The following is a 19,277-nucleotide window of genomic DNA, read 5'->3' on the forward strand; positions in this document are numbered from 1 at the left end:
GGCTGAAGTCCGACAAGGAAGTTGAGCAATGCTGTGGATGGGGGTCAGCAATAAAATGTACTTTAGCCACCCGAATAAAAGTCCGTAAAAGTCAGTCATCAGTTTAAGCGTACGCTATACTGAGAGTGTTTTCACCAAGTATTTCACCTTTCTGTCGGACAGCCCATTCTGACAGGGCACGTTTTTATGGCTTCATTTTCACATCTATGCTCTCATCAAAGCCGCCAGATTCCATTGACAAAAACAGTGATTTTAACTTGCTGAATGTGGGAGCTGCTAGTCTACGGCTGCCTTGATCAATTAGTCAGTTTGTGTGATTGTGTGACTTGGTTGAATCTAAAGTGACTCTTTAAAATGCCCAATTCACACAACAACACTAACTAACTAACTTAATAAGGCAGCGGTAGACTGTCAGCTCCTGTGTTCAGCTATGTTAAATGACTGTTTTTCTCAATGGAGTTTGGCTTTGAAGAAAATGACCTAACGGCTTCACTTCACCGTTAGAAATCACTTTCTAACATTAATGTAATGCAGTGAAAACATTCTTAATATGACTTACACTGATTATAACTTTTTTTTAGATGGCTAAAGTACATTTTGTTGCTGACCCCTCCACAGCAGTACATTGCTTAGCTTCCATGTCGGACTCCAGCCTGCTTCTCTAAACTGGAAGCGTGCTGACTGACATCTACTGTATGTAACACTGATGGCGCTCTTTAAACTGTCTAAAAGTAATTATCTATTGCTGAAGGCCACATATAGCATCTAAAGCAAAGGTATTGTGGGTATTGTATTTTCAGAGTTTTTCCTTTTCTTCCAGGTAACGGAAAGATCAACAGGAGGCAGAGCATGCTCTTCTAAAGTGTGATGAAGAGGATAGTCGACTTCCCAACTTCATCATCACTTCCCACCAACCTCTCGCATGAGCCCACCTCCCGTCGGAGTGAACCCCCCCATCCCTCTTACCTGCACACACACACACACACACACACACACACACACACACACAAACACGCACACACACCCCTCTGAGCAAGTGACTCTGGGTTGAATCTATTTGGAGACTGTGTTTATTTATTGGGGGGGGGGGTGAGGTTGAATTTTTTGCTGCTAAACTACTACTGTCTGTATTTAACACACCGTGTGTGTGTGTGTGCGTGTGCGTGTGCATGTGTGTGTACATGATGTGAACTCGAGACGCCATGCACAGTTGAGCAGTCAGAAAGGTTACTGTTGTTTTTCTTCTGACTACGATTCTCCGGCTTCGTTTGAGTTAGAATTCCACTGATGTTGATGTCGACGCTGTGATCCAAGTTGTTGTTCTTGTTGTTGTGCTTGGAGACCGAACGCTTCAGTTTCTTCAGTTTTTTTTTTTATAAATATGTATATCTCTATATATTTGGAATTAATGTTTTGTTTTTCTTCGAGCTTCCGTGACTGAACTCTACAACATTTCCAGGTTTAGAAAGACTGGGACACTGGATGGTCTTGGTGGGGAAAAAAACGGTTCCTCTGGATTCCTCGTCATGATTTTCCCTAAACATTTCTGTCAACTCTTCTTCTAGAGGCCCTGCTGCCCTCAGGAGGGTTACACCGGGGGACCAAAAGCAGGACTGTTAGCAGATTGTGGTAACAGTTTTAAGCTGAGGGTTAAAGAAGCACACATAGAGTCTGATCAAACTGGGAGAACATGAAACCAACTTTCGGTTCTTGTGTTCTTTTTGACCGCTCTGGCTCAGCGACGGGACCAAACTGAGGAGGAGGGGGAGGCAAACAGTTGGTAGGACGAGCAAAAGGCACGGCTGAAAGAGGAGGAATACTGGAGCTGAACAGGAAGTCATGTGATGTCCCACAGGAAGCCAGCAAGCCTTCCCTAAAACCCCTCACAAAACTGCCAGGACTTCAGTGCTTTTTTAAAAAACAAATGCAAGCTACACTTTTCTTGCTCTGTGTGCGTTCAGAGATCTCACTGCAGTTAAGTCTTTGTTTTTAACTTGCACTTCAGCGTGTCTTTTTTTTTTGTTTTTTTGTTTTTTTTGTATCAGGGACCCGTGCCTCGACACGGCCGAGTTTACCCAACAGTATTAAGATGTGTTCTCTGTGTCTGTGACCTTTTGACCTCTCCTTGTGAAACAACAGTGTCATTGTGGCATGTTTTTCGGAGGGGAGGGTGGTTGGTTGGGGTGGGATAGCAGGGCTCGGGGTGGGGTGTTCAAAAGCAAAATGGTTGTTTTCCACTTGGCGTCGGACCACTGCTCTCTCCAGCATTTGTACACAAGAAGAAGAAAAAAAAGATTTCAAATTGAAATTTTAGATTTAACTGCCCGCTGTGTTGTTTGCAACTGACAGTGATGCTACAGATGAAGCCGGTTGTGAAGTCTCACTTTTTACTGCATGTTGACTGAAGCATCTCCCAGAGATCACTTTTAAAACGTGTGCTGGTGCATTCTGGGTTTAATTTAGTTGCAGTGAATATTTGTCTTATTCCTGTGGACGTAGGTGTTGTTACCTTTTGTCCTGATATTTCCAGCAGTTATGTGATAGAAAAAAGTGTTTAATCGCTGTAAAGGAATAGTTTGACATTTTGGGAAATATGCTTATCCACTTTCTTGAGAGAGTAAGATGAGACGATGGCTAACACTTGTGTCTGTACAGTAAGCTAGCACCAAAAGTCCGTTAGCTTAGCTTGGCTTTGCACAAGACTAAATTCTGATTTTTGTAGGAATTAAAGATGTTGTCGATAGTGATAGAGGTTCTTTTCGGCAGATTTTATTACTTTTAACTAGAACCAGGCGAGCTGTTTGCCCCTGTTTCTAGTTTTTATGCTAAGCTAAGCTAACCAGCCACTGGCTCAGCTACATGGTTTTACTTTATTGTACAGACCTGAGAGTGGTATCCATCTTCTCATGTAGTTTTCAGCAACAAAGACAATACACCTATTTCCCCAAAATTTCAAACTCCTTTGAAAGATTTGTGGTAAACATCAAGATTTAGCGTCAGACCTTCAGAATCAAAGCGCAAGAGATCCGATTCAACACCACACAAGGAGAAATCCATCATGGAAAAGGCATAAAGCGATTTCTACACTCACAGTAGCAAAAAAATCAAGTGCAGTGCAGAAGCCTCAGCACTAAAAACCCCAGGAATGCATCAAACAGCACAGGTTGAACATGTAAGAGTATTGCAGCTCTTTGCTCGACATCGTCATGAAAATGTCACATTTATTGTCTGCTGAGATTTAAAGGATTAGAGCAACACTTACTGATTTGCTAGAACATGCTAGAAAAGGGCAGGACGTATCACTAATGCTTGTTAAACTAATTATTAGCTGAGAGCATTAATGTAATAAACATTAACAGAGCTTGTAGCTAATAGTGTAATAATCCTGTAAACATACCCATTTCAAATTTAAACCTCTGACGGAATATTTCTTGTCCCTCAACAGGGATCAAACTGTAGTAATGAGCTTATTATTTCATAAATTGAAGCTCAAGACAAACAGAAGAAATGCAGATGGAAGATTTAATAGTTTACATTTCAAATAATGAAACAATTATTGTGTTCACAGGAAATAAGTCATTATATTAATGGTAGACATCCTGTATTACGTTGACCCATTGCCCCATGATTTCTCCCTTGGTAGCTGTAAAATGAGAAATCATTTTCCTTCCACTTATAAAGTATTTCACATTAACTGTGTCAGTGTGTTTCATTGACAATTTATCACACATTTTCTACAAGTGTCCCTGTAATCAAACATAATGCAGGATTATTCCACTGTTAACTGCAAACTGTTTTTGCTAATGGCAGTTTGCTATGACATGAACAGCAGCGACATGCACGAAAGGAGATTTCTACAACGGCTAAATATTTATCGTTGTAAAACTGTAAACTTTTTCAAATGTATGAATGACCTGAATTCATGTGAACATGTCTGACCGCGCGCGTGTGTGTATGTATGTGTGTGCCTGATGCATGGAAGGCCTGCTGTGTTGTGAATTCGACCTCTCTGAAACACTGAGCTGCCGGTGAACAGTTGGTGTGTGACTCTTTTTACTGGAACTATTTATTTCTCATAACCATCGAAAGTAAATTTAATCTGTTTCATAAAGAGTCTGTGCAGCGGTCATTCTTTAAGTGGTGAATGTGTGTGTATTAACAACTGAAACTGATACAGATGATCTGAAAAGTAAAATTATTTATTCCAAAAAAAGGTAACATTTCTCACGACAAAACACAAGCAAATCATTGAGAATACATTTCCAATAAATTTATAAAAAATAACCAGGAGCCATTTTACAATAAAAAAGAAAGTTTGTGCAATTTTGACCTGGAATGTCTGTTAAAACCTGGTTTAAAGCTTAATACATTTACACAAGTCTTACAATATTGAAGGCACAGCTGGTAAAAGGCTGGAAAGTACAGTGCATCAAAAAAAAGGCATGAAACTGTAGGCCTACAGATAAAAAATGTTCACAGCGTCAAGATAAAGCAATGCAGAAGGCAAAAATGAAGATTTTGACAGCGTTTTAGTGAGCTGGCTAGCAGGTGCTCTGCTAGGAGTCAGTGAGGGATTCATCTCATGTGGCCACACTTCCAATCACACACAATCCAGATCTGGATGACAAATGTAAACCAAGTAGGGTTTTTTTTAAGTAAAAATGATCACTGTCACTCGCACTTTGTTTTTACATCCCCAAAAAGGTTTATACATGAGCAATTGGTTGACTGTTGTGACATCCAAAATTGTTTACATTTTAAGATTTGGTCTATTTAAAGAAAGGCTTAACATGGGGAAAAAATACAGACACCTGCTACTTGCTATCTGTAATGCTAAGTCACTGGCCTGTGTAGCCTATAGCATTTAATCGTCCACTTACAGTCCCATTTTATCAAACAGCAAGGAACAATTTGACATTATGGGAAATATAATGTCTTGCCAAGAGTAAGATGAGAAAATTTATACCTCTCTTAAGCTGCTTGTACACTGCTGCTTCCTAACTTATTGCCCCCAGTCATTTCAGTGAGGGAAACGTGGCAGAGGGGAAGCCATTTCCAACATGGCGATAGGAATATTAAGTAGTTGCCGCCTACATGCATGTGCACAGATTTTGCTCTGCTGCGCTAAATTTACCGTGTAAAACTTATGGTGGTTGCCACCTGGCTTTGGCCAACTAAATAGTGGGCATCGCGAAACAGAAAGAAGATAAGATGCAGTAGTGAATGATGATAAACTGTCCAAATGTGTAGAAATCTTTGGTAATTTCAGTGATTTCTGCTGTCTTGCTACGGTACGCAGCTACGAGCTAGCTTGCACTTCTGTCAGTGTTTAGTGAAGCACTTGTTATCGCAGTTATGGACCGTAGCTGCATCATCCGCTTTTAAAAACACTTATGATTTTGGGGAAACGCACTTGCAGATAGGCGGCGTGAAAGCAGCTTTATGTTTTAGATATGTAGCCGGGGCATTGGTGGCTTAGTGGTAGAGCAGGCGCCCCACGTACAAGGCTGTTGCCGCAGCAGCCCGGGTTCGACTCCAGCCTGTGGCCCTTTGCTGCATGTCACTCCCTCTCTCTCTCCCCCCTTCCCACTTGTCTGTCCTGTCAAATAAAGGCTAAAAATGCACAAAAAATATCTTTAAAAAAAAAAAGATTTGTAGCTACAGCCAGCAGCTGGTTAGCTTAGCATAAAGACTTGAAACAGCTAGCTTGGCTCTTTCCCAAATTAACAGCGTTTCTCAATCTGCTTTCTTGCCTGTACTCGTGTGCTTGAGGACGTGTGAAACGTCATCAGTCGCAGCCCAAGTACTGTTTCAATTCAAAATCCGCATCCAGCCAAGTACAGTCCAAATGCCCGGATGTGAACTTGCTCTGCCCGTTCCATCAGGGATGCATCAGGAGGTGACTTGCGTGGACTTTTGACAGCCAGGTATCCCAGAATGCATTTCTCACAGACCAGCGGCAATGGCAGCCATCCTTGGGAGTTTGTACTCCCGAGTCGAACTTGCCAAGTCCAAACTCCCAAGTGCGCAAGTCCAAACTTGGCGTACTTGGTATTGAGAAACGCCTAAAGTCTGCTTCTACCTCTAAAGCTCACTAATACTGATGAAATCATTGGTGGTTGTTTAATCCATAAAAATAAAACAAAATGTAAAAACAACATATTTTGGAGGTTATGTGCAAAACTGTTTTTGGTCGGGTAGAGGTGACCTCCTGGAGTCAACCCTTATTCCAGCCATGAAACTACAAATTGTAAATTGTTGTTTTTCCATTTTTGTTTTTCATACAGATAGTGTGGTTATTAGTGAGCTTTTAGCTGTTGGCAGTTAGGTTTGGTCATCTTTGGACAGAGCAAGGCAAACGGTTTCCATGTTTCCGGTCTTTATGCTAAGCTAAGCTAACCATCTCCTGGCAGTAGCTTTATTTTAAGCACACAAGCACGAGTGGTATCAATCTTCTCATCTAAAACTAACTCTTGGCAGAAAAGCAAAAAAGTGTTTTTCATGTAACGGTATGGTAGCATGATGAACATTTACTCCCTTAAAGGAGCTGTATTTACGTCTATCAAGTGAGGCATCTGTCATTGCTAAGGTTTGGTTTCCCGTAATTCCTGGCAAAGATTTCCCAAGATTTTTATTGTTTGAGTCAGTGGTGGATACTGACATTAGTCAGGGTAGGGAGTCATGAAATTGCAACCAGTCTGTATTGCTCAAGTTTAGACCAAGATGAGTGAGATGAGATATAAAATGAGATGAGAAATGTGATAAGGTCTGACCGCCAGCCAATTCCTTTGCATGAAAAAAAAAACCAAACACCAAACACAAATGTAAAGAACATGAGCAGTCGAACTGTAGTAAACACAAAGAAATGTCTAACGCAGATGCTCTTCTCAGAGAGCAAAGCTTCAGAGTGAAGCTCCTGTTTCTTCATATAGTAAATGCAAAGCAACAGGCTTTGGATCAAAATGTATTTGGACTCAGAGGAAGTTTGACTCCTGTGTGGTTCATCGTCAGAGTTTAGAGCTGTTTGGCTTGGTCCCGATATGTGCTTATCTGGCCCAATTCAGCCCAAGTTGGCCTGATTTGCTCTTGGAGCTCTGGCTGGCATCAGGACTTGTGGGAGCTGGAGGAGAGCAGCAGAGGAGAAGAAGCGTCCACGCTGTGTAAAGGTACAGGGATGTGTCCATTCAGCAGTGAGGGGAACTGCAGGGGGACAGTTAGAATTAGAAGAGGGGAACACCCATTGACATATTGAGTGCGTTGAAATGGATACTGATAACCTGTTAATGATTGGGTTTTTGGAGTATCCTGTTTATATTTATGTTAATAAACACTATATTCCATTTATGAGGAACCCAAATATACTAGCTGGAGTTCTCCAAAATAAACCGAGGTGTATACATGAAATCAGAATAGAGTCATTCTCTGTCCCTATGTAAATACCACATCCGAAATATGATCATAACCAAGATGAGCCCCATAAATGGGTTATCAATGTGTATGTAATCGCACTCATAGTTTAGTCATAGAAACCTGGAATTTTTCAGTGTCAGAATCATGTGAACAGAAGCCAGGGTTTATTTTCTGGAAAAGTGGACCCAATAACTAATATTCCCCCTTGTAGCATTTGAGTAGGTAAAACCAGTAAGATACTCAGGTAAAACATGCAATAACTAATAATACTTCAGGCTGTCATAAAGAGTGCATTTCATTCTTTCTTTGTAGAAAGAATATGGTGAATTCTTCTAAGAAAGCCAGTTCTTAATTAAAAAAAATTTAGAGCATAAACAATATGCTATAAATATGTCACAAGTTATACTTTTATTTCTTTTTGTCTGAACTCTCTCTTCCTCTTTAGCCAGACAAGATGAGATCTGATTTTTCATTCAAAACAACTCTTTTGCACCCAAGAAAAAAACAAAACAAAGGCAATGGTGATTGGTGAGATATGACGTATTCATTAAATAAGTAATGGAATTTTAAGGACATGAAAAACCTCTGGTATTTAGGGTCAAGGCCCTATGTAAAGAATAAATTATGTGATTATAGAATCTTTTGATTTATTCTGGTGGCGTGAGGTGATTGTTGTAGAAAAATTAGACTGACACCACTAGGAGTCGCTAAAGTCAGAAATGTTCAAATCCAACTATAAGGTCATGAAAGATATTTATTAAAGTTAAATGACTTAGGTCATTGTAACTTTAAGCTGATTAAAACTGTAGAGTCGTTTAAACTTAAGATATATTACATTGTTTACTACCAATATTGCACAAATGATGTCACATAATGCTAACAGTAATGTTAAGGTTAGTCATTGGTTTCACAGAATGATTTGCGCAATTAGATGACGAAAATTAATGTTCCGTCTGAGCTGTTTGAATGTTGTGAACAGCCTTTGTGACGTCATATGATTTCTCTGTTTTCTGTAGCTCTTAAGTCTGACTGCTGCTGTAATACAGGAGAGTGTGTTCTTGCTTATATTACACTGTGGGGAACCTGGTAATGCACCAACGTTGTGGGGACCAACCCCCCTTGTGAGGACTAAATTGCCAGATATTAAATGTTTTTTGGAGGTGTGTGTGTGTGTGTGTGTGTGTGTGTGTGTGTTTGTGTCAGAGAGTTGACATAGGTGGGAGGGGCTCCTGACCAACCAGCCCTCTCTCGCTCCCCCTCGCCAACAGGAAGTTGCCCCCTCTTCTTGTCCACACCAGAAAGGAAACATCTGTGGCTTATTTTGAAACCCTGGCACCCGCTGTATCACACATACACCAACACACACACAACAGTGTAAAAACAACTGCTGAGGTAAATCTGCTGTGTGACATGACCATAAAGATCCTGTAGTTACGAGGGAGGGATTTGCCGTAAATAGAGATAGTTTACAGGAAGACAAAGATTTCGTATCCATCACCACCAGAGTTAAGCCATTGTTTTCTCTAAAAGGCTGATATAGCAAATGAAGGTTTGTTTGTCTTTTTTATATGGGACAGTCACAACTGAGCTTATTTCTAAAACAAAGGTTACATAATTATCCATAAAAATGTTTACAGCATTACAGAGACAAAGCTGGAGTATTAATGGTGTGTGTGATTACATTGTTTGTGCATGAGCTATGATGCATTCCAACACTTAGAAGAACCAAGTTAGGGTTAGGGTTAGCAAACTGACTCACTGACATTGCATCAAAATCTACATTTTGCTGATGTTAGTCACCATAAGCTAGTAGTCATCCCATTCCAAGTAAGCTTGTAGCAGTAAAACTCCTGACTATATGAAATTAAGCAAGGTGTGTTTTTTGCTTATGAATTCTCCTTTTCATTTGTAAGAGGAAGAATGGGAATTTTTATTTTATTTTTTCCCCACTGTCTTGCTTTAAAGGTCCCGTGTGTAGGATTTAGGGGGACATATTGGCAGAAAATGAAATATAGAATTCATTACTATGTTTTCATTGGTGTACAACCACCTGAAAGTAAAAATCATCGTGTTTTTGTTTACTAGAATGAGTCATTGATATCTACATACGTACCATTTGTGTTTGGTGTCAGTTGTGGTAGTTCTCCTGCACGCTTGGCACATGAGAGAAGTTTCAGAAGGTTGCAATAGGCAACCTCAGTGCTAGATGGCACTAAATTCTACATGCCCGACCTTTATATTAGGGTACTGAGGTTAGGGTTGGTTTAAGGTTAGGGTGATCTTATCTTATTGCAGGAAGTTTAGAAAACAAAGTTTTTTTTGTTAAACAAGGCGCTTAAAGGTTGTCTTTAACGTAGGATGTAGGGGACCTTGGTCTAAAAAACTTTGAAACTTTTCAAAAGAGGCAATCCAACAACAGTGGCCAAAGGAGGTCACAATGGGCCCCAGTGCCCACTATTATGACGGGCCCTAGTGCATCTTATCATGCATGTATCGTCTCGACACAAATAGAGACTTGACATTGGACAACATCAACATACATAATACCCAACAATCATCATTGCATATCTGACCAAAAAAAAAAAAGTCCAAAGAAAGTAAGAAAATAGTAATTTAATTAAATAGTTTTATAGTTCATCTATAGATTTTTTTTAGCTAATGTAGAAAAAGAATATAATTTTGTTTTCGATAGCTACTGACTATTTAAAAAAGAAAACCATGATGCAGATGGGTTTGCCTTTTTGAGGACATATATAGCAAATGGCACAATTTTTACTTCAGTAACATTCTTCTTTTATTATTCCTATTTGAACACAGATATATTTTCAAGGTGACAATCTGAATCACTTGCAGGGGGTCCCTTCACCCCACGTGTCCTAGTGCAACCACACTGCCAGTGCAGGCATATTTACGCCCCTGTCCAACAATCATGCCCACTTTACGCAACGACTGGCCAGTTGTGTATTAGGACAACATGCAGTCACTGAGTTTCTCACATATACAGCAATACCAAATGTGTCTGAGCGTGTGTGTTTGTGTATTACCTGAAAAAGCGGGGCATGGCTCTGCAGTTGTGCAGGACTGAGGGGTCCCACTGGACTCAGGTTGGACCAGAAATGGATATTGGAGAGTAGAGGACTGGGAGTGAGCAGCAGACCAGACGGAGTCTACATGTACAAAAACCCAAAATGAAATGTAGGATAAATACACCACGATGGAAATGCTGCTGTTTATTCTGGCAACGAGTCCAGAGAGCTGTTCATAGTCTGTGGCGGAGTTGTCATTCAGTCTCACCCAGAGCTCAAATGCAAGTCTGCCCTCCAGTAAACTCGCGTCTCCCAGACAGTCTGACTTGGCAGACTGACTACATGCAGGTCAGGAAGCTCCACTCATACAGAATTCATGACATGTATTTTCTTCTGTCTTGTCTTTCTTCTGTCTCTTCATATTTAACTAAGGCCAGTTTGGTTTTCTGTCTGGGTCTGTCATGGGAACATAAGACTGTTTCATCATGAGAGCTTTGACTGGGCCCAAAAAAACATCAGGTCTGACCCTACGTTAAACCCCATAGTATCTGTCCAAGCCCGACATGAGCCCAAACCACTGCAGCAGTTCTAGGCTCAATCCTGATTAAAAACACAAATTTCCACTGTTAAAAAAAAAATAATTACAAGGTCAACTAAAGTCTTTTCGGTGTGGTAACACAGTGTGTGTTCGTAAATAGTCACTCCGAACACGGGAGTGTTCTCTCAAGTGAAAGTAAAACGTAAGGACTTGTTAATTCATATAGAAATAGGGAAATTAGTGCAAACTTAACCCAATTCAAGCCTGGGGGAATTTTTGCAAAATTACAGCCAGGCCTGGCAAAAACCCGGCAGGTTGGGTTGGGGTCAGTCGGGATTTGGCAGAGAATCAAAGCCCTAATCACAATACATCTCAAAGGTCCAGGAACAACAGTATCTTTAGTGTTTGTGTGTTTACATTGTTACCGCAAAGAGAAGTGCAGATGTTTTTTAAATGCACTTTTAATTTTTCTTCTAGCAATGCTGTAACATTGGGAATTAAGGTGCTGACCATGACTTTTATTGCATGTAATACCCCGTCTCTTTCTGCCCCTCATTTCCTGTCATATCTCTACTATCGGCTTTATAATAAAGCCGTAAAGTAAGCAAACAACTTTTTTAAAAATCTGTTTTTCGTGTCTGACTCAAACTCTTACCCTTGAAAAGATACAGGGCTGTGCTTCGGCTATATCTTATTGCAAGTCCACTTTTTAGTCCAGTCATTTTTGTACCTCAAATTTCCTTTGTCTGACCACTCTCTTTTGCTGATCTAAAACAGGCGTCTGAGCCTTAAGCTACTTCCTTTGGACCAGCCTATGCTGTGCTATTGTCTGTTTTTTTATGTCTTTTTTTTGCTGATTTACCAGTCAGATCGGGCTCACTGCGTCATTTGCAAGATAACAGTTTAGACCACCAAACACTATCAACCACCATAAAGTGGTTCTGGTAAACGACAGGGACAGCTGCAGGGACTTTTTAAGGGAGGAACTTAAAACAGGACCACATCTGTCAGGGGAAAGTGGATAAGGGGTTGTTGATAACAACAGCTCAGGTGTACCTTTCAAACACTTTATCATACAAAGTGTTCAGTGATGAGTACGCTTCAGGATACATTTTTTTTCTATCTTCATATGTACTGTACACTCAGCAGCCTATCATTGCTCAATCTGGATGAAAGCGTCAGCTGAATGGCTGGATGTAGTCAGACTGTCCTGGTTTGGTCAATGTGTTGTTGCCAGTGAATCAGGAGCTTCAGGAACATATGGCTTCACTTATGAACCTCCTCCCTCCCTCGCCTCCTCCCCTCTTTCCGCTCACCTCTTTCCATCTCCTCCCTGTCTACAAGCTTAACTCTCCTCATCCCCAAAATGTATCGTCCTTCTCGGTCTTTTTCTTCTTCTCTTTTCTTCTAAAGCCACCTGTATTTATGTATGTATGACTATGTGTGCATGCTGTGTTGTTAATATGTGCTTTATGTGTCATGTTGTACCTGTGTGGTGACGAAAGGAGTCAGGGAGCCTGAGGGCAGCGCCGGGCTATTGAGAGCAATGGAGACAAGGTCACTTCCTGTCAGGAGGAGAGAGGAGGCGGAGATTTCCAAGCCTTTGGGTTTTCTGTTTTTTAAAGGCCCACTATTAGCCAATCCCCTCCGCTCTGGCATTGTCATGCCCTGTGACCTCTCTCTCTCCCTATGACCAGATGACAGGTTTAGAGGTTGAGCGTTCTGCTCTAACTCATTAGTCTCTGTGCTCTGACTCCGCCCCCTCCATCGTGTGTGGGTGGGGCTTTGTGGCGGTGAGGAGGAGCAAGAGGAAGAGCGGGCCTGCCGAGGAGACGGTCTGGAGGTATGGGAGGTCTCAGTCGAAGATGGGGGTGGGGTGGAGGGGAGGGAGGAATGGCCACGGTTTGTGACGAATCGGATGACAGAGGAGCTGTCGCCGTGGCGTTCGGATCTGGGCTCCGTCTTGATCTGCCGGTGTGGCTCTAATGAGTGCTGCAGAGAGCTGACGGTGAAGGAGGAGTACAGGCCAGAGTGGAGGTACTGGTTTCTCCCACCCCCCTCCTCATCTTCAGCCTCAGGCTCTGATGTCATACCCCCGCTTTCCTCACCGCCACGGCCCGACTCCACCACTGCAGGGTCCATCTTCAGAATCTCAGGGAATGACACAAACTTGTAGACAAACTTCTGGCCGATCACCTTCTTGATGATGTTCTGCAGAGAAAAATAGAAATATTTTATCAACATTTGTCAAATTCAATTGAGTTTTATGGCCCTAAGGACATAAAACATTATTAAATCTCTGAGACGGTTTAACATTGTATTTGTTGTGTACCTTGTCATAGTAGTAGCGCAGGGCTCTGCTCAGCTTGTCATAGTTCATGTTGGTCTTGTTCTTGCGCAGCCCCCATAGCTTGGCCACATCTTCTGACTTAAGCAGCTTGAACTCGCCATCGTTGGACGTCCAGCAGATGAGATGTTTGTGGCTTTGGTCGAGCAGCAGCTGCAGCAGGAACTGCCAGAGTGTGATGGAACTCTCCATGACGGGATGACACCAGAGACACAGGCAATCTGCAGAGGAGAATCAAGATTTAATTGAATAATGTCAGCCACCACGTATTCCGTTGTACTATCAAGAAGTCACTCGATGTTTTAAATTTTTTTCCAAACGAGATGGATTGCTTTACAGCACAAATCAGGAATAGGGCCATGCTGTTCAAGAGTAAATGGAGCTAAAGACTTTCTGGTAAATGCAGATGGTGGAAGAAAGGGGGAAATCCATTCCAGCATGTTTATCCCCAACAAAGGAGATCAGAAAGTACTGGTACTGATGGGAAATAAGGTCCACATTTGAAAGACAGAAAGCGATAAAACAGCATTGACAGATTTTTTTTGGCCACTTGGCAGCGGTGGAATGAGTTGCGAATGCAACAGTGACATATTATCACCTTATATATCACCTGTAGCAATTCTGTAAGCGGAGAATTGTCCATTTATGTTGGGGTTATCTGAGTATTTTTGTTGAAAGTAGCTGCTGTAAACTGATTTAATGAGAGCATTGAGACTCAACCAAACTAATTAAGTTGGGGACAGTAAAAAACAAAACAAAAAAACGACAATAACATTGAGCTAATACATGCTAAAATGCTCTGTCAGCTGAGTTAAACTGCAGTTAGGCCGTAATTATCTGCAAACTGGTCAGTTTGAGTAACACCTTTCACAGTGTGCATGTTCTTAAATCCACTGTTATAAAAATTTTCATTGATGTTAGGGGTACATGATAATATCAGCACATCATAGGTATCTGCCGATATTGTCTTTAAAATGAAATATTGTAATCGACCAACATGCTTTTTCTTATTTTGCACAGTGAAAGTATATTACATACATTGAAAAGTATTTAATGTCCTTATCTGATGGTGGGCAATCATGATAAGAGTATTCATGCATAATATGATGTTAATTCCACTACAGAAGAAACTTGATGAGCACTAATGTTAGGTGGGGAAAAAAGTGGATATATCGATATCGGTATTGGTTATAAGTCAAATGAGTTGTTATATATCGGCATATCAGATATCAGCAAAAAATCCACTATCGTGCATCCCTAATTAGTGCAGCACTAAATTTTACTGTGAAAGGTCATAACTTTCAGTTGCGTTCATAAAACCAGTCAAGGAAAATTTGTTACAGAAGAATATAGAACCAATGCAGTAGGGCTGAGGTATCTTTCAAAAAGGTTAAAACACTAGTAGGGGAGACCGGGGATGGTTGTAACAAAGGGATAGTTGTAACACTCTCAGTTTGGCCAATTAGAAACGAGCTGTGTTGACATCATCAACATAGTCTATGCCCATTTACAATTGGAGCTCACTGATGAAGCAGCATGTCTCTGAGTCCAAATTTGTCTGTTCTAGAGCCAAAAAAACAGTTTTTCAGGTGAGAAACCAAACATTTTCATCACAGTTGTTTTTTGCATAGAGTCCATTGTGTTGTATGTACAATTGTTTCACTTACATAGGTTCAAGTAGTACTTTCTCTAGTTTAATTTGATGTGTTTCATTAGTGCTAGCTTTGAAGCTAAATGCTAAAAACGGTTAGCTCTTTCATGGCTGCTAGGCATGGGGAGGGTTGTAACTCTTCGAAAGTGTTTCTTGTTCAACTGTTAAAATGCTGTTCAAACCTCAACCTCATTCAGGCTACAATGCGCACACACACACACATACACACACACACACACACACATACACACACACACACACACACACACACACACAGGTTAATACTTTATTATTCTTTATTTTATTTATTTTATGTTATATATTTACATTTATTTTATTGTACTTTGTATTTATGTTATGCATTTCTATTTATTTTAATATTATAATTATTGTACTCTTACAAGTTTATTGTTTCTTCTTTATTATTCATTAAAGTGCTTGTATACATTTAGCCTATTGTGAATCTTTTTTAAGCACAATAATTTAATTGTTACATCCATCCCCAGCTAGTGTTACAACTCACCCCGGTATTGGGGTACGTTGTAACAATATACCTCTTTGTATTTGACATTAATTTCCATAATCTGTGATGGTGTAGTAGAGGTCAAAGTGTGTGTTATTTATAGTAGACAAATATGGGTACCACGTATCAAAATTTAAGAGCTCTAACAAAAACCCCCACTGAGTTACACTTGCTCAAACAAAAAGTGTTACAATCATCCCCGGGCTCCCCTACCAATACTAGTACTCTTAAAGTAATACTAATACCAATAGTAATTCATTTGATACCTTTTAATCCTACTTCATTCGATACCCATCATGTGAATAGAAGCATTCAGTTCAGTAAAATGCCAGCAGATGCGACAGGTGTTGGCATACTTTTAACATTTTGGTAGCATCTTGACAAACTGAACTGTCAATGCCATCAAACACACTCCACTCCACACAGATTGTATAGGTTTTAGGCGCTGGGGTAGTGGGCCCATCACACATCGCATTCAATCAAAGAATAGCTGTGGTGATTGACTGCAAGCAAAACCATATAAATAATTATTTTTTCTAGATGTGGGTACAAAAAGGATCAAATGCAGATATCATTTGACTGGAAGTAGCAATACTTCTTGGTACTGGGTTACTCTTAGACTTGATGCCCTTAAAATGTCTGACATTGAAATAATATCACACATTCTTAGACTGTTTAGGGAATCAGAAACCACAGACGACATAAAAAGGAAGGAAAGAAAGAAAGGAGGGGAGCGGAGGGCAGGGAGGAGGAGGAGGAATTGGTAATGTCAACACAAATGTGTACTGCAATCCTTCCTCTGATGCAAACTCCAATAAAAACCACAAGCATAACAGTGCTGACCATGTCCACCACCACACCGCCTCTCTGGCTGGGAATTCCCTGTCCCAGACGCTGAACCCACAAACAGACAACAACACAAACATGTAAACAACACCAAAGGTTCCACTGGACAGTCAACCTCGCCGTGAGTTTCTGAAGAGCGCGACTCTGGAACAAAATCTATATCTCACACCTTAGTGGGCTCTTTTATCTCATGGACTCACAGACTTTGGCTGCCTTCCAAAGCAGGATGGCGGCAGTAGTAAATACAAGAGTAAGTGAAGCCGCCATTGATGCTCAGGGTTGTGTTTGTCCATGTGCCCTTACTTCACCTCCTTGGCCCATTTAAATGTTGGACAGAGGGATGTAGTGAAGGTTGAATATACTTTTTTTTTTAAAAATGGTTTCTTAAGGACAGGTAAATGTAAAGTTGTGTTTTCTTGATGAAAAAATAATCTGCCTGCTAACAGTTAAGGGGCTTTTTGGTTTGTCAGATTTAGCCCTCCGTACTTACAGATATTCTAATTTTCAAGTGTGTGTGTGACAGACCATGAGGGAAAGTGAGAGCGAGAGAGAGGGCCAGACATTGGTTGGCTTTTGGGTGTTTCCATGGTGATAAAGCAGGATGTGGTCAGTGACCTTCTGCCAAGACAAGCACGAGTCTAACTGACATGTTTACCTGGAAACCACTGACTGTCTGTTGAGCGTCTGCCTGTCTGTCTCTCTGTCTCCTTTGCTGTCCCTCCCTCTCTCTCAATGCAATTGATTTACAAGGTGCCTTATTAGCAGGAAATACAAAACTACTTACTGCCGAAAGAAAAACAACAAATGCGTCATTATAACCTGATTTAATTTGCAACCATGACAATATCACAGTAGAGACTTTGCAGTTGCATCAGAAATCCCCATGGCAACCACATCTGCCTGAGAAGTGGAGAAACGTTGGAGCCGAGGATGAACACTGCCACCAGACGTGATAGCTGCTCTACACACCTTCATTATCAACCACTAATTTAACATGAAAACACAGAATTAATCTCTCTCTTTCTCTCTGTCCTTCTGACAGGAAACCAGCCAGAGGAGAGGGGAAAGTGCATGTGGTGCGAACAATGACCCATCGGCAGGAACACACACGCAAACGCATATCCTCGCTTCCTTTTTCGTGCATGGGTGTGTGTGTTAAGTGATGGAAGAACTATAGTGGTGTCTGTCTGTCTGTCTAAACCAGGACTTCCTGTCATTCAGCTTCAGCAGGGGCGTCTTCTCGGAGAAAGGCCTTCCCTCTCCAGGAGGTAGGACGTCCGGTCACTGGGAACCCCCAGAGTGCACACAAACACACACACACACACACCTATGCTTCTCTATTTATATAAAGTCCTTATTGTTAACACTCGGCGGATGCAGAAGGTGTCTTTTAAAGAGCAGCATCTCAGCACACACACACACATCCACACCATATGGGGAACGCATCTATGTCAGACAGTTTGATCTATGTTCACCCTCTGACATTTTAACAAATCTAGACTGGAAAGAAACTAAGCAGGAGGAAATGATTTATGGAATTTCAGAATAAAAGCAGGACTCAGTGTTACGGCCTATATGAACTCCTTCTTGTTCTCTCTCTTGTTTCTTTGTGAGTGTAAGGTAACAATTTCTTCATGACCCACAAATAAACATTTCTCCTTCCTCAAATGTGAATCTGTTAGATATTCACTGCAGCGTACTTTTGACACTCAGGATTTTGAATCCAACAGAAACAAACTGAACCAAAAAGCTGCAAATTATTCTCCATCCATTTTGGAGGTATGTGTGTGAGTGTATGGGGAGGGAGGGGGGTTCTGCTGGAACTCAAATGGTTCTTTGTGTTGCACCAGTGACTCATTTTCAAGATGTTGTCTGCTGCCAGCTTCAATCCGGAAGCGCATGGCAATTAGTCTGCGAGGTCCAGACAAACCAGAAAGTCTACAACTAGATTTTTAAAGGAGCCACGGTTGATTTTTTTCCACAGCTGCCGGTACACTAACTTCTTTTCATTCTTTCTCATTTTTGAATGGAGCCAAACTAAACTGAGGTACAACTTTACGCATGTGTCTGTGCCAAAGCGGGGAACGCACTGGCTTTATCGCCTTTTACGCACAGCTTTAACGCTTTTTACGCACAGGTTTATTACTTTACGCGCGGGTTCAGTGTTGTGTTAAAGCTGACAATGAATATCTGAACCTTATCAGGTTTCCGCAAATACAACAAGCTCCTAAAAGTCTGCTTCTGTGTCCCTGTTACGCACGAACACGTAGGTCTTGAAAGTTGTCCGTAGAAGGAAACTTAAACTTGTACCTACCCTGCTGAGGACGGCCGCTGCTCCTCTGCCCGTCTGCCCGTGTGTGATGAGTGTGTTTGCGTCTTATAGCGGTGCGTGAGTGTTATGTTGGGGTTCCATGCTGCTGCTGCTGCTGTCTGAAAGCGGATCCGCAGCTTTTCTCTCTCCTGCCTCAGAGCAGGAAGTCGGGACGCGCAGACGGAGAACCGGCGCACTTCCTTTGGCGCAGTATTCCCGTCTGTGTAAACACACACACACACACACACACACTCTCACACACACACACACACACACACACACACACACACACACGAAAACTTAAAATTGTTGCCCAATCGTTGATTTCACTTCGATAAAGTGCAGGATGTTGCCAAGGCAAATAATATGAATCAGTTTCTGAAGAAAGGTGCAGTGATCTGCTCTGGCAACCAAATATAAACATAAAATGATGAATACAAAAACTGTATTTAATTAACTGAATGAGCTGATTGTTTTTCTAGTGCTTACAGTAATGTCATTAATCCGCCATTGTGTACTTTATTACCCTCCCTTTTTTTTTAATTTTATGTTTTTACCTGTACATTCTTCACGCTAGAGTAGCTACTTATGTTCTCATACATTTTCAAACATATAATTGGCTGCA

General features: G+C 41.2%; 2 protein-coding genes across 3 annotated transcripts in view; one reads left to right on the plus strand and one right to left on the minus strand.

Annotated features, from left to right (window-relative positions):
- cdk17 (cyclin-dependent kinase 17) overlaps window positions 1–6,145 on the plus strand; it is a 64,201-nt gene extending 58,056 nt beyond the window's left edge. The window contains exon 17 of the mRNA XM_050035788.1: window positions 821–6,145. Coding sequence (XP_049891745.1) covers window positions 821–861 — 41 coding nt within the window. The 3' untranslated portion in view covers window positions 862–6,145. The remainder of the gene's footprint in view (window positions 1–820) is intronic.
- elk3 (ETS transcription factor ELK3) lies at window positions 4,181–18,940 on the minus strand. 2 transcript variants are annotated; one of them, XM_050035789.1, is made up of 5 exons: window positions 18,656–18,940; window positions 13,307–13,542; window positions 12,463–13,185; window positions 10,455–10,577; window positions 4,181–7,200 (listed from the first exon to the last, which is right to left on the minus strand). In XM_050035789.1, exons 2-5 carry the CDS (start codon window positions 13,511–13,513, stop codon window positions 7,105–7,107), a joined length of 1,149 nt encoding a protein of 382 aa, XP_049891746.1. In that variant the 5' UTR covers window positions 13,514–13,542; window positions 18,656–18,940; the 3' UTR covers window positions 4,181–7,104. The 2 variants fall into 2 exon arrangements, 1 of the variants encoding a protein (XP_049891746.1); XR_007569330.1 differs by lacking the exon at window positions 4,181–7,200 and adding an exon at window positions 10,705–10,892.
- Window positions 18,941–19,277: the final 337 nt, after the last annotated feature.

Source organism: Epinephelus moara, chromosome 23 (assembly GCF_006386435.1).
Source record: "Epinephelus moara isolate mb chromosome 23, YSFRI_EMoa_1.0, whole genome shotgun sequence".
Taxonomy (NCBI): domain Eukaryota; kingdom Metazoa; phylum Chordata; class Actinopteri; order Perciformes; family Serranidae; genus Epinephelus; species Epinephelus moara.

What these genes read in the sequence shown, in the direction of transcription:
- elk3 (XM_050035789.1), bottom strand. Translation starts at nt 13,513, where the DNA reads ATGGAGAGTTCCATCACACTCTGGCAGTTCCTGCTGCAGCTGCTGCTC. An exon ending in CTCCTTTCGTCACCACACAG is followed by an intron (nt 10,578 to 12,462) that starts GTACAACATGAC and finishes TTGTACATGTAG; the next exon opens with ACTCCGTCTGGTCTGCTGCT. An exon ending in GCCATGCCCCGCTTTTTCAG is followed by an intron (nt 7,201 to 10,454) that starts GTAATACACAAA and finishes GTCCCCCTGCAG; the next exon opens with TTCCCCTCACTGCTGAATGG.